Genomic DNA, 15,386 nt, shown 5'->3' on the forward strand with positions numbered 1-15,386 from the left:
ATGTGAAGCCAGCAGGCGATGAAGCCAAGGAACCTGTATCTAGGGTAATTACGGTAATTAGTGCAGTTAGCTGTGGTTGAAATTGAAATGTAGAAAATAATGAAGAAAGCAGGAAATCGAAAGTGAAAGAAACGGAAACTTTTCGCCGGTGGGAGACAAACCCACAACCTCCGCATATATACGGACAGTAGGGAGCACGGAAAGCTAATCTCTGCAGTACGGAGAGTAATTTAGAACAAATTGTATTTTCGAACGTGCTCACTATACCGCGTTTGACTAGAACATTGTTGCATTGTCCATACAGTACCACTGCTGTTACTTTGCGTACTTTCTTGCATCGGTATGCCCTTTCAGCTCAGTACTTACCAGCGCACATACTTTTAACGAATGCTGCAGTTCTTTTTCCCGATATAACGTATCGTCTGTGAGAGGTCAATATCCGTAATGAATTTATTTTCGTAATTTCGAACGCTGGCCTGGATGAGTGCACCTAAAAGTTCGCCCTACAGGTTCCAATTTCGTTCTTTCTGCAAAGCTCGCGTCGTGTTTTCAGATTTTTTTTTTTTTTCGGTTCACGCAGCAGTCGTTCGTGACTGCAGGGGTCACCGAACCACAAGAAGCGCTCGCCCGTTGTGTCCCTCCGTTCACCATTCGGCGCGATGCCGACTTCACGGAAGTTTCACGGAAGTATTAGTGGCGCACAATGGGCGATACCTCCTTCTCCATCTTTACGGAATGCGCGGACGTATCTCGTCGCCGATTGGCTTACAACACGAGCCCCTATAAATAGCCTACGCAGCACTGCACGGAATCGGTGATACGGAGTACGTAAATATAGCCGTCTCCTCGACTGCGCGGTGTGCCTCAAAGGCGATCCCTTTTACGCATCGGAGGGGGGGGGGGGGGGGGGGGGGAGACTTCGGAGGTGTGCTGGAAGTTCCCGGATGAGTATTGCGTATAAGTTAAGCACTACGTACGGCGCGCGCGTGTGGTTCGTGGAAATGTCCGCTGAGCTAGTGACGCATGCGCAAGACGCGCGCGCAGCCAACCGGAAAACGCGGGAAGACCCACCACGTTGACTCTCCCCGCGAGTGCGGACAGGAATGTGTCCCTCTTTCTGCGATGAAACGCGCCTGCGAATTATTCACAGTTCAGCCGTGTACGAGCTGCATTATTACTGTACGGAGTGACAAGCTAAGGGCATTCGGTATGAACAAGCCCCGCCCACGAAACTGCGCTGCACCTGGCTTTTTCTAGTGCCTAGTCCCGAGTGCGCACCATAATACGGGCTCCCGGTGGTTGGCTTGTGTTCCAGTGCTTGGTGTACTGGTGTAACGAACGAGACGAACAGGGTCATCCGAGGGGGCTTGGTTTTTGGTTCTTGGAGACGCGGTTATAGTCTCAACCACGCGAAAAGCAGACAATGAAGCCAGACAAAGCACCGGAGAAATTACTTGCTGTGTCTGATTGAATTGAAATGACGGAAAGATAACTTACCCGGACGGATAGATAACGCACTGGCGGATCCAGAGGTCCGGCGGAAGTTCCGGATAAACTAGGAATACACAGATATGGGATTGTGTACGTTTTAATGTGGACCGCAAAAACAACAATGTTGCGAAAACGGAGCTAAGCTGTAATGTCGTATCTTATGTCAAGGTATCTCAACGCACCTTTTACGCTACGCCGAGTTTAATGCCTAAAGTTTCCTATTTAAGCACCGGAAACTTAAAGCATACCCTATAGTAGCGTTTTTGGAGCGGTTTCTCCAGTTGTGGATAGTTCGGCAAACTTACTAGTTAATTACTTCACTACTGAGATTATAACTGAAATAGCATGATAGTTCAGCAAACTCACTAGTTAATTACTTCACTACTGAGATTATAACTGAAATATCATTTCGTGTCATTTTTTTTCTCACTCTTTCTCCGTGGCCTGAAACAGAGGTGAACAAGTTGTTCCAATTTTCCTCCACGTGGAATTGGGCATTACGGCGTCAATTAACGGCGTCCAAAGACTCGGGGGTCTTCGTACTCTGTCCGGTACCCGGCTGCTCGCGCGGGCGACAAGGTCTCTTCGAGAGGTCACGCACCTTTCCCCCTCTCCCACGCGATCGCGAAAGACTCGGCGTGACCTCCTCACGTTCAATAGGCTGCTGCTATAGATGGGCGTGTGTGTGTGTCGTGCATGAGGGGATTCGGCAGCAGCGGCGGCACGCTGTCCAGCAAGAGGAGCGCAACTCAAGAGGCCGTACACACCAGCGAGGTCCACAACACACACGCACTCTCATTAGGGTCATTAGCGGTGCGTAACGCGTGCGCCCCGACGCACGCGGATGCCAGGTGGCGAGCCTGTCCGGGCGTGACTTAACCTGCGCGCGCCGCCTCGCAAAGTCTATCGTACTTCTTTCGCCGGCGTGGTGGCTGCTGCGAGACGCGAACGCGCCCCCCCCCCCCCCTCCCTCCTTCTCCCACCCGTCTTCGTCCACGCGTCTCGAACGCGCGGCATGCGCCGGCGGTGACCCCCGATTGGCCACTAATCATCGCTACCTACCCGTCTACTTTCTTTCCGTCTTCGGGTATCTTTCATTTCCTTTCGTTCTTCTTTTGTTGTTTTTCTCTCTCCTTCTGTCTGGCTTGAGGTGCAAGTACCGTGCTAGACGTACGCGCCAGTTTAGACAAAGAGCACCGCTAGGGGTGCTGCGGCTTGCTGGTTAGCAAGGTAGAAAGGCAATTTTTGAGAAGAGAAAAGAAACGGATTAAAGAGATGTATACAAAAATGCTAGAATGAAAAGCATAGCTGAGTAACTGAAGCGGGCTAGGTGACTGGTTGTCACCGCCCCGTTTCAAAGGGTATGCCGATAAATCAACATCACCATAACCAGGAAGATATTGACGGAGCGGGAGTCGTTCCTGGCGCAGGTTCGATATAGAGACAGAGTTTCAATGAAGAGAGAAAAGATCAAGGAGAGACAAGCAAGCTGCTAGGTGACTCAAGCAGGCTAGGTGACTGTCTCCGCCCCGTTTCGAAGGCGATGCCGATAGAAATCGTCGATCATCATCATGGTAGATATAAGTAAGATCAAGCTGGAGGATTGCCCGATAAGGCCAATTGAACAGACCTGTTTTCTTCTGTCGTAAATGTAAACTGAATCTCGCGAAAGGGGCGCGTGTTTTCGTGTATATACGTCGTCGTTTCGCGCGCTTAATGATTATTGTCCGATTATATCGGGCTTCGTCCCTCGGCGAGGAAACCGTAGAAGCTCATGCGCAGAGCGTGGCGGCGGAGTACTACTTGAAAGTTTGGGTGACAGCGCAAACAGACGACCACAAGAAGGGAGACACGGACACACAGGCGCTGTGTGTCCGTGTGACTCAGCGCCTGTGTGTCCGTGTCTCCCTTCTTGTGGTCGTCTGTTTGCGCTGTCACCCAAACTTTCAAGATGTACCAACTCGCCCAAAAAGAAGTATTGATGGAGTACTACTGGTTGTACGATCCCTGTCGAATACGTGTGCCTTACAGTGTACTCTACCGGCTTCCACTCTAAACACAAACTATGCATTAATCCTCTCTACGTGTGCCGCAGCTGATTTTCCCGTGGTTTGTCGCATGCTGATCTATACATGTATATAGGATGTGTTCTTCACTCTTCCGTTGGGGGGAGTGTAAAAAGTAAATGGGCGTATAATGGGTGTATACGTGTCGGCGCACACCCTTCCACGCGGGGGCGTTGTCGTGTTCCTCGTAACCCCGTCACGTGTCCTCTCTCTCGCAGCTTGGCTTCTTCACCTACTACACGGTGACCACGGGTGCCGTCACGCCCACGGGCCCGGTGCCCATCGACAGCTTCTTCATCTACAGGCCCGACAAGCGTCTCCAAGTATGGCGGTTTGTCTTCTACATGGTCCTGCACGCAGGGTGAGTGTTGCCCCGCGCACGCGCAGTATCCCGAAACAGTCATGAAGATTGTGCGTGAAAGCTGGGCTGTTCTTTATGAAAGAGGTTTAGATTAAGGGACGCAAGCGGGCTTGCGCAGGCAAGAACTAGGGACCACGCTAGTGCGCATGCGCGGACCTCTACGTCTTGTCAGCGCATGCGCAGTACCGTGGCCCCTAGTTCTTGCCTACGCAAGCCGCTTGCGTCCCCTAATCTAAAACGCTCTATTAAGAGAAGTTACACTGCACAAATTTAACGAGGCTCAGCGCTACGAAAGGATGATCGCGAACACGCCGAATGGACACGTACCCCCCTAACGTGAAAGTTTCGGAGCGTGGGAACCGAGAAGAAGAAAAAAAATTATTCGCAGCCAATGCACTACGCACTCCTCGAAATCCAAAGCTGTGGTGGATACTTGCGCGTACGACAACGACATATTGTTCGCCTAGATTTCACGCTGTAGCTTTTTCGCCTATTTCATGCGCCGAAACTTTTTTTTTTTTTTTGTACTCGACTGTACAACCTGTGTACATCTCCTGTATCTTGTCTGTCGCTATAGATGCCTGCTCCTGTACCGTATATCCGATACCTGTAACACTGCTGAAATCTTTGAGAAATTCTGATTATTTGCCTGTGTGGTTGCTGTTTCGTAGCTCGGCCTTCCCGACCTAGATACGTATTCCGTTCCAAAGTGCGGAAAACAGAGTCACATGCCGGAAACCGCCCCGATTTTTCTTTCAAACGACGCAGTTGAATCACGGTCGCTTAACTTCGACTACCGAGCTTCTCTTCAGAAGAAGCCGTGTCGTTTGTAAAATGCACGATGATTTACTGTCGATCGTAAATGGCCATACGGTCTCCCTGTTCACCTGCCTCGTTAAGGTCGTCCTGGAGGCAGTTCCGACGCAGAAAAACAAACTAATGCGCCCGAACAGTAGTATAGTTGACTCGCGTGCCTCGCGTGGGGGTCGTTAAACTGGCGATTGACCTTCTTTTTCTCCCCTGTCCTTCCCCGACAACAGGTGGATCCACCTGCTGTTCAACCTGCTCGTCCAGATGTTGGTCGGCCTGCCGCTGGAGATGGTCCACGGCTCCCTACGCATCGGCACCGTCTACATGGCCGGAGTGCTCGCCGGTGAGTCGCGCGACCGACACGCTTCGTGTGCTCTTTTTCTTTATTTTTACCGCTCTTTACATTAGTATTTTCCCCGAAGTATAATTATCAGTCCCGCCTTCTCGTTATCTTTCCTCTCTTTCCCCCCTCATTCTCACAAGCCTCACACCTTGCCTGCACCCTCTCCTGTCTCCTCACGCCTTCCCCCTTTCTCAATTGTCCTTCTTTCTTTTTTTTTCTTTTTTTAAGCACGTTTAATGCGGTCTTCCTCGCCTCGCTGACAGCGCGCTGTGCAGCTGTCGTTATACGCAAAAGAGAGCTTAAATAGTCGTTTGAAACCGGTGACGGAGCGCGCCTGCGCGGGGGGAGAGGGGGGCCATAGGACACGTAGCGCCATCTGGCGGCGTGGTGCGCGACAGACGCCCGCCTTGCGGTGGACGCCTGTTGCGAGCTGTAAAGTGCGCTTCCCCGCTTTTGCATTACTTACCCGGCAAGTGCGCTTCGTCTCACAAACTCCGGGCAATGCAGCGCAAAGTCCCGAATAGATCCGTGTAATGGCGTTCAATGATGGTGCCCGAAACATGGACTGTATGACGTGTTCCCGGCTCCAAAATCGCTTCCGGCGCACGCAGATAGCAAAAAAAAAAAAAAAAAAAAAAAAGGTGGCCTTTGAGACTAGCTTCTTCCTGTTACCCACAGATATCCGTCGCTAGCGCATGCCATTACTTTGGTTATGCTTGCCTGTGTGAACAATAACTAACAACGCGCATCTTGTCTATGTGTGTGTGCCTTTGTGATCGTCATGTTCGCGCAAGACTCTCATTAGTTACGGGCAACTCATGACGATGTCGTCTTTGTGTACGCGCTTAAGCGCCACTTTTCTTTCCTAATCCATTTATTGGCTATTTCCCCTCTCCGTGCAGGTTCTCTGGGGACGTCAGTGTTCGACACGGACGTCTACCTCGTCGGTGCCTCGGGCGGAGTCTATGCGTTGCTAGCGGCGCACTTAGCGAACGTACTACTGGTGAGTTCCGTTTTTGGCACGTGGCGTCACCGACCCTAAGCGTGGGCGCCATTTATAGGTTACCCGGCGCCGCGTTCATGTTATAAGATAAAATTATCGATAGGAACTCATTTACACCTTGCTGATCTGATTGCGTTGAACATTGGGCGCTTTGTATCAGCTTTACACCAACTAAGCCACTGGATCGTGTGGGCTCCCTATACGTTTTTGGAGCAACACGGGTTTAAATTCGCGGCTGATTCGGGTAGCGTATTTGTGCATACTGATGCAATTTTCTGCCTCCTCCCATCGTGGCTTATCGTACCAGTCTTTTTCTCAATTTCCCACAAGTGCAGAGCAGAAGCGAACCGGTAATGTCGTAAATCGGCTTTCATTATCAATGTTAACCAGTCCCTTCAATTCCGCGACTGCCAAGGAACATGATGCGGCGCATTTAAGGTACGACGTATTACGTTTAAACCCATCGATGATAACGTTTGCTTGTTAAATTAAAGCAGGTACTCTGGGCACGTCTGTGAATTTCTACGTTTCAGGCGAACTTCTCTGTTTCACTTTCTTGGCAGCTTTTCTTTTTTATTTAAGGAAGGGAAGAATATAAGCCCGAATTACAGACGCGCGCGCACCATTTCAACACGCTTGTAGTAATCATCTAACATGGTGACCTCTATGACGTCGTTGAACGCTAACTTACTATTCCATAACTCCCTTCCTGACTGAAAAAAAGTTCAGTGGCCGGGAGTGCCTCAATCTTTCCAAGCACAGGACAGTTCATTGAATAGGCCATCATTATTTCTTTGCTGTGGTACTGTGAACGAAATAGGCATAAGGTACGCAAGGTCTTCAGTGCGACATCACGTTGTGTAACCAACGTTGTCAAAAAGAAAGAAAGAAAAAAGAAAATGTATATTGTGCCGCATAGCAGTTGTGCTCAGCAGCGAAGCAAGCGTTAACTTGTGTTCTTTTTACGAATCTGTGCTCGGCCGCATGGCATTGTCGCGTTACAGTGAAGCGCGCTTTAGGTGTGTTTTCGTTTGGGTATTAGACAATATCTTGTTTCGATACTTCGGCGTTTGGTGTTAACTATAACTGTATCGATGTAAACTTCGTGTGCCTTACTAAACTAACATGTACATCCACGTCATTGCGTTCTTGGTCAGTCACGTCTCGGAGCAGAACAGAGGCAGAGCACAAGCTGTGAAACAAGCTAGGCAGGTGGGACGTACAAGTTTTTTAGTGTCAGCATTGTAAAAGCTAGGATTGCTGCGAGTTAGTTTGACCAGCTAATGGCGGCGTAGTCATTTTTGCAAACAACCATTCATAAGCAGAGTTGCTGTTTGCCTGTATTATGACGTGGAAAGTGAAGTAGACGAGGCTCTCGTGATGAGAATTACATGCGGCAAGATACAAGCCCCAGCGTGTGGGCAGTTAGCGGAGTCTTCGTTTGAAAGATGACTGGTGACCGCCATTAGTTGGGCAAAACTGCAGTGCAGGGAAGCGCACTAGCAAATTATGTAGAGGGTTCCATAGCATGTCCGTTAGAGCTTCGTCTTAACTAAGAAATCGAAAATTCGTGACTAGCTATTCGTGACTAACACGGTCACTAAGCTGCCGTGACATTCTTTTCCTAAACGTAAGATTCTGCATTCCGATGGTGCCCCATCTCAAAAAAAAAACTTTATAATTGGCGTTGACCTGAAATGACAAAGTCAGTCGAGAGATTTACCTTGTACAGATGTGTGGGTACTATTAATTTCTGATTATATCTTTTTTCAGAACATTATTTTTTTGCTAAAAGCTCCAGCTGATGCTGCGATAAGTTTATGTTCCTCTTTTACGTGATGTTCCTTTAATTAGTGTCTAATCTCATCTATCTTGGAACATGGTTCAATTCCTCTGAGCAGCTCAAGCTGACACTGCAATTATTTTTTGCCTCCTCTTTCTCCCTTGCAGAATTACAACCAGATGCAGTTCGGTCTCGTGAGGCTGGTGGGCGTATTCTTGATTGGTGAGCAACTCTGATGCTTCATTCTTGCTTCGTTTTGGATGTAGTCTATTATTTTTTTCAGGCACTGTCAAAGTCACCACTGTGATTTCATTTCTTTTGCAACCTAAAGCGCTTCTCGCATTGTTTATTTTTGTCTTTTTGAATGTTTGCGTGCAGAAAAATGAGGTCTTTAAGGCTTTGAACTTGTGTGACAATTGAATTGTTGGAAAACTGTGCGATCTATGTAACTTCGCAGTTAAGATATACATATGTAGTGGATAAAATTGCCATAGCCCTTGATACCATTAATTTATGAGGCGTTCTCGTAAAACTTGCGTAAGTAATGCAGGGATTGCAGATAAAGGCAGGTAAACCGTGAACTAATATACCATATTCGTCCGCTTTGTAAGCTCTACAAGATACACTGATCCGTCTCTGGTGTGGATCTGAACTTGGTAGGAAATTTTTTTTTTTCAATGCTGCCTACTTTCAGAAATATTTCATAAAAATACACTCAATCCCGAAGTCAAAGTCGGGAGAACATATATCCAAAAAAAATTATTTGAAATCTGTTCAGCAGTTTCCCCGGGAAAAGCATTTCTGCACTTCGCGTGCATTTATTTCTGTAGTGAAATCATTGCTAACACTGAGCCAGAGCTGCTTCTTAAGCTACAGCGATTTCAAATTGACTTTTACAGAGACAGTAAAGCGATAATATTAAGGCAAGCTGAATCGGTTAATCTTGCTTCTAGGACACCCAAGTTCTTAGACTTTCATTGCATCATTTGATAAGCCATAAAATTTTTAAAAATACGAAATCAGTAAGTGGAAGGGGGTAGAGTGGTGGCTACACCACTTTGAATCCCCAGACTAGCTCCCAAAGACATCACATACAGTCTTTGATTGCACCTGCTTGATAAAAAAGAAGGACCACTTTGCATTCTAAAGGAACCAAGGACTCAATCAAAAGGTTCCAACAGCTTCTGCACAGAGACTGCCCGAATACGAGTAAACATTTTGACACCTGTCTACGATTCAGAAATCTCACACCATTGGCGTTTCAAAGTCATAGAGGGAAACACTGGCCTTCATTTTCTCCACTGTAACCAACGTTCTTGTGCCAAATAAACTGAACCAAGGAATCCTTCACCAACCTATAGCAATAGTTTTAATCGTTAGAGTCCATTTAAACCAAAATGTGCACTGCATCACTTATTTGTGAAAATTCTGTACAAATCTAAGGAGGTTGTGTTGTTCAAGCTGTTGGTTTATCATCATGACGACATAAAGATACGTAAGTGTCTTTAGTATATAACATTAGTTGTATATATATATATATAGGTGGTTACGGGAGGAGTTCTCAAAGTAAACACCGTGAAAGGTACCTCCTATTGGCATAGGATTAGTTAATTACAGGGCAGGTGACTCTAAATGCAGTTGACGTACAAATGACTAAAAAGGCATAATGGAAGCAAGCAATATGAATAAAAATAAGTACACTGAATATAGATTCAGACATTTAAAGCAACAAGCGTGGCATGTCATGTGTGAGACAAAAGGCAGTCCTTTCTTCTTTGCGGGGTTCTTACGTGCCAAAACCAGTTCTGATTATGAGGCACAAAAGGCAGTAAAACGTTCACAGTCAAATGTTGTCTCTGCTTTGCTCTGCGCAGCCTCTGCCGACGTGGGTTTCGCGGTCTACGACCGGTACGCCGCCGAACCTCACGGGCCGCCAGTATCGTACGTGGCACACCTGACTGGTGCACTGGCAGGCCTCACCATCGGCCTGCTGGTGCTCAAGAACTTCGAGCAGAAACTGCACGAACAGTTGCTCTGGTGGGTGGCACTAGGCGTGTACGCAGCCTGCACCCTCTTCGCCGTGCTCTTCAACATCTTCAACTACTGAGCGCCGGAAGTGAGGACAATGGTTTTTTAGCTTCTTGAACTACTGTGACAGCTTGTGAGCAACCACCGTGTCGGTGCAGCTTGTGTTTGCTCGTGGAGAAGCGTTCACATCGAGTCAACTCTACATTGCGCTTAGATGGTGTGAAGTCGGAACTGATATGCTAAAAAACAACATACCCTGGCTGGCAACACTGACAGCACAAGAAAAGTGGCAGCCTGTTTTATATGTGGAAGCAACACTTCAAGAATTAACAAGGTACTGCTTTCTTACTGCCCAGAGTTGAAGATCCCTTTGCAAGTCAACGCCAGACAAGTGTGGCAGACTGGTAGTTGCCTTTGTGTAAACAAATGTATGACCACAGAACAAACCAAAGAAATTTGTGAAAACACCGCGAGGACATTGTAGTGGACTTTACTGTGTTCCAGTGACTCGTGCAGAGAAACAAGATATGGAAGAGCCGTGCTGTTCTTACTTCCCGACGCTTTCCACAAGCGTGCAACAGAAAAACAAGCGGCAGGGTGTAGACCATGTCACAGTTTGTGGACTCGTGTCAAAGCACAGTAGAACCAGAGAAGAACGTGCTTTTATTTGACTGAATGGCAACAAAGAATTTCCGAATGCATCGAGTGCGTGTGAGCACGCCTTTTCTAGAATGCCACCAACACTGAAATATTTTTCAAAAAAGCTCTAAACCAAAGAGTCGATGAACTGCTTTTACTCGTTTCCAGTGGCTTTAGTTAGCCTACAGTTTCCAGTGTTTTCGCTAACTGCACAGATGAAGCACTGTAATAGCACCGTCTCGGAATGCAACAGCACACACTGCCGCACAAATAGCGTGCAAGACTCCTGGAGCACTAGCAACCAACTGTGACAAGCCGATGAGTTCGAAATACAAGCCCACTGCCAAGCAAAACAATACTGCCGCATGTCTGCTCGCAGCTCAAATCCTGCCATGGGAAAAAAAAAAGTTAGAAAAAGGAGTCGTCGTACAAACGTGTGTTGAAGCTCCTCAGGGATCGACGGAGACTTTCTCTTCGACATCAGGCAGCTACGAGACAAGCAGCTGGGACTTTGTTTTACAGTACTCCAAATGTGTCTGTGCGTGTGACTGCTGTGTACAGGGTGTGCAAACGAAAACGAACAACAAAGTGGATGCTTTCCCAAGAGTGTTAAAAGTGTGTGGTGCACTTTCTTGACGACATTGAAAGAAAAAAAAGAACCCTCTTTGAATTGCATGGGAGAATTGGGTGGTCCTCTGCATTTCGTGAGAATGAGTAGCCATTGAAGCAAGGACACAAACTTTGCGACTTCGAACTCTTGTTTCACATCCTGCCGTACAGTTCTGGACTAGTGTGCATGTATGTGTCTCGCCGTGTGTGCATTTCGGACTCCCTCTCTCGCCAGACAGAAAAGTGTCTCCAATTGCTTTGCGTGGCTTTTCTGTACAGCACCATGTTTTTTTTTTGTAAGCTCACAAACAGATAGTCTATATTTCCTCAAGGCGTGCTAGCGCAGATGGTGAGAATATATTTATTTAGGCCTTGCCCAGATATATCTATAGACCTTTTATGACCTCAATGTCAATTATATTCCAGAATGTAGTTATAGATCTGAAAAATGAGATGTGTTTAGAAGTGGCATGCTGTGTATATTTTATTTATTTATGAATTTGGTGCTACGTATGGCCTTTTTTTTTAATTGCTTTTCTGGAATGCTCTCTGCGGGCATAAAAATGCAAGTGCTTCGATTCCGCATCTAATTTCAGTGTGTTATTCTTTTCAACAGGGACAACTGTGTAACCACACTGCTGAGACAGTGGTTTAATTCTTAATTTTCATTTGACATGATCAGACTGCGCATTCTAACAATCGTGATATGAACAAGATTGTGTAGCCATTCTAACAAATAGCTATAGTGCTCACCGAGCAGCAACTTCTAAATAGCAAGCGTTTATTTTGCGCATCCTGAACAGTGGTTCTTACAGTCGAGATTTACATTCATGCGTTTGTTCTATTTATTTTAATTTTTTTGCTTCGACTTTGCCTTGCTCACGCCCACAACGCCAGTTACCTCAGTTTGCCCTTTGCATGGCTTAGCACTACCATGCAACAAGGATAAGTTAGTGTGCAAAGCTGTCTTGAACATCATTCGGAAGTGGCACCAAGTGTAGACGCCCGTTTTTTTTCTTTGTTAACGCAACAGGTTGCTGCATCTAGCACCTCGCACATGTGATTTCCCCTTACTGTCCTTTTGTGGCAACTTGATAATTTTAGATATCTGCAAAGCCAACTGAAGCAGCATTTGTTTGCCAATTCTCAGGTTTTTCAGGCATGTTGAAATTCTGGCCATGCAAAAGCCTGCGTCATGTTACTCCAAGTAGTGCTTGTAACCGAATGTTCTGACCTTGCGCTTCAGAAAAACAATGCTTGTCAAGTCTGTTACGTCAGCCTCGGTGAACAACTTGCTGCTGGACAAGTGCTGAGGTGTTAGTGCGTCGCACCTACTGCTCCATCCGTCAGGTGACGGAAAATGTGACCTTCCACAGCTTATTGCACAGATATATTACCTTTATTGTCACAACCATTCCGTAGATGTTGGTGCAAGCAAGCCATGGGCCTCGCATTTTTGCGTTGCTTCTCTCTAGCGATGGCTGAACTGGCCAAGTTCTTCTTGCGTCAGGAGCCATAGTTTTCACAAGTTTCGGCAGGAATCTAAAAAAAAAATGCACGCGTTGTCGCTCTTCGGTATGCATTGGCCTTGTTTGCAGCTTGGTGCACAGGAGACGACACGAGTGTTCACCGGTGTACATACAAGAGCACCGCATGGTCCGTTTGTTTCAGCGCACATTCCTTGGATGTTCCAACAGCACACTGTTCTTTACTTACCTAGCCAAAGCACTTTTTTTTTCTTTGCAAATTGTGTCATTCCTTTTCCTGAGAAAGTCGGACATGGCAGCTTCCAATGGGTTCGTGGACAGATTGATGCAAGCCCACGTCACAAGCTTCCAGCACTGGTTGAAATCATCCGACACACCATTTGTGCACAGTCAGTGCCATGAGTGTCTAGAACATCCAGCTGTCTAAATTAGGCGTGTCAACTGCTGACGTAAAGACAGGAGTTCTAATAGTGCTGATCACACCCTCACAAGCTCGCAGAGGAATTGGCCACAGCTACTTCTTAATAAAGAATGGATAATGCCTAAGTTTGCTAGGAGTTATATACGTAGTGGTTTGAGACGAGGATTATACATCGAATATCCACAACACTGCCAGGCGTCTGGGATGTCCGAGGCACTTTTGGCACTGACTGTGACTGCACATTGTTGCTCGAGTCACATGCAAAAACAAACTGCTTGTGCACTGTATATCCTGCTCCGCCTTCTTTTACCTGGGGTGTGGCCTTTCACAGAAAGATGTGTCGCATCCTGTGCAGCAGCAACGTGTGTCACTATTGACTTCACGCCCACTGTCATTCCACATATTTTTTTCTTCTTAGAGGCGGCACTAACGCTGACGCTGTGTCACCTTGTATGTGTCCATCTTAGTCTGTTTCGCGTGTGTCGTGTTTGTACAGCTGTAGATGAGAGAGATTCTTTTTTTAAACCTATTGTACAAAGTAATTTATTTGAAAAAACAGATTTGCAACTTTATTAAAGTGTTTTTTTTTGTTCCCTTTACCACCGTGTTTTGTGAATTCATCGCCCACAGCTTCAAACTTTTTGGACCCATGGATGATGCAGGTCCAAGAAAGTTAATATCTTGTGACAGTTTATTTTGACAGTCAGTGGACTTCTCATACGCTGATTTACCATCTCCTAGACTTGTCTTTCTGGCTGTATAAGTAAAAGTCCATATTGTTTGTGTATTTGTCGTCTGCAAGGTTCCAAATGGGAAGTCTACAGAATGTTTACAGACTTCAGCAACAGAGCATACCATTACGTATGCATATGATGAATTAGTACACATTCTTAAAAGGAACTTGTCAATCACATAGGAACCCAATAAGAAGTGAACATCAAGAATTTTTGTGGTGGTTATAAAAGGAACATTGGCATAGGTGCCAGATGTAGAAGGATGCCCTGTCGTAATTTTATCATCATTTACTTCCATTTCTGCAAACTGAAATGTTATCGGAACTGACAAGTTGCCTGATGATGACATGAGCAGTTGGTTCCCTTGAAACAGGGTTGTGACTTAGCTATCAAGCTCATTCCTTTACCCTTTATATCGAAATATTTCATACTCTTATACGTCAAGCGTTTTCTTCTTCTTCTTTCTGGGGTTTTACGTGCCAAAACCAGTTCTGGTTATGAGGCACGCCGTAGTGGAGGGCTCCAGATTAATTTTGACCACCTGGGGTTCTTTAACGTGCACTACAACGCAAGCACCTTATTCAAAATACAGTTGAATGCTTCTACAACAAACGCCTCTACAGTGAAATGACCTGTGTAATGAAAGGTTCATTATGTCCTGGCTGAATTCCTATCTTTCATATGTATTGTGAATGCCTTTACAATGAATTTGCCTGTACAACGAATTTGCCTGTACAACAAAGGAATTCAGGTGCCCCCCATGGCCAATTTGTTGCTTTACAACGAAATGCACATAGCCGTGCCACCACTGCGCTCTGCAGTCGTCAACAAGGTGCACTCTGCACTAGCATGAACAGCGGCATTAGTGATGCACTTGACAATTGTGCCGACATCTGAAGTCCAACTGAACTGCTGCAGCAATCGCTCAAGTCATATGCTGCTTGGCGCAACTGATCAGCGGGTGTGGGAGCAGACGAATACATCGCAGTTGATGACAATGTGATGATGATTATCTAATGACCGGTGGCGTCCTCGAAGCCATATAAGGCGGAAAGGATGCAAACGTCAACAAAGGCAACTGCAATGAAGATCCAGTAAACAAATGAAAAATTTAGTGGCAAGGGAGGCGATAAAGGCATTCGAAGATCTACCGGCTCACTTTGCTTAGCTCCTTCGTTTCGCGCCGGCGTATGCTGTGAACGTTGGTGCAAAAAGGATGGCTGCAGTCGCACATTCTTCTAGACTAAGTGTGCGCAAAACAATTAGCGACTTAGTTCACCAAGTCTCTATTAAATTCATGTGAAATAAGGTTTTATTTTGTTGAATGCACTTAGCCTGCTCTAGTGCAAGTGGTCTAGTGCACAACATTTACAACGAAATGGCCTGTATAATGAAGGATTTTGGAGGTCCCGGGCTTCGTTATAAAGGCGTTTGACTATACAAGGTTCACTTGAATGCACTTTTAAATGCGAAGCATTTCTTGGCGAACATTCGCTACTTTGACAGTATCTATCTATCTAGCCACCTACGACTTTGTGCTCTCATGGTCGTTTCGCTAACTTGGTATGTACCGAAATTGTCATACTATGACAAGAGTACATGACGAACATA

The 15,386-nt window shown here is 46.3% G+C and overlaps 1 protein-coding gene across 3 annotated transcripts in view; it reads left to right on the forward strand.

Moving 5' to 3' along the window:
• The window catches only part of LOC119453103 (protein rhomboid-like), a 178,426-nt gene extending 164,786 nt beyond the window's left edge, over positions 1 to 13,640 (forward strand). For all 3 annotated transcript variants that reach the window (XM_037715103.2, XM_049667547.1, XM_037715101.2), the window contains 5 exons: positions 3,776 to 3,918; positions 4,959 to 5,071; positions 5,974 to 6,074; positions 8,025 to 8,079; positions 9,732 to 13,640. In XM_037715103.2, coding sequence (XP_037571031.1) covers positions 3,776 to 3,918; positions 4,959 to 5,071; positions 5,974 to 6,074; positions 8,025 to 8,079; positions 9,732 to 9,964 — 645 coding nt within the window. In that variant the 3' untranslated portion in view covers positions 9,965 to 13,640. The remainder of the gene's footprint in view (positions 1 to 3,775; positions 3,919 to 4,958; positions 5,072 to 5,973; positions 6,075 to 8,024; positions 8,080 to 9,731) is intronic.
• The last annotated feature ends 1,746 nt before the right edge of the window (positions 13,641 to 15,386 follow it).

Source organism: Dermacentor silvarum, chromosome 5 (assembly GCF_013339745.2).
Source record: "Dermacentor silvarum isolate Dsil-2018 chromosome 5, BIME_Dsil_1.4, whole genome shotgun sequence".
Taxonomy (NCBI): domain Eukaryota; kingdom Metazoa; phylum Arthropoda; class Arachnida; order Ixodida; family Ixodidae; genus Dermacentor; species Dermacentor silvarum.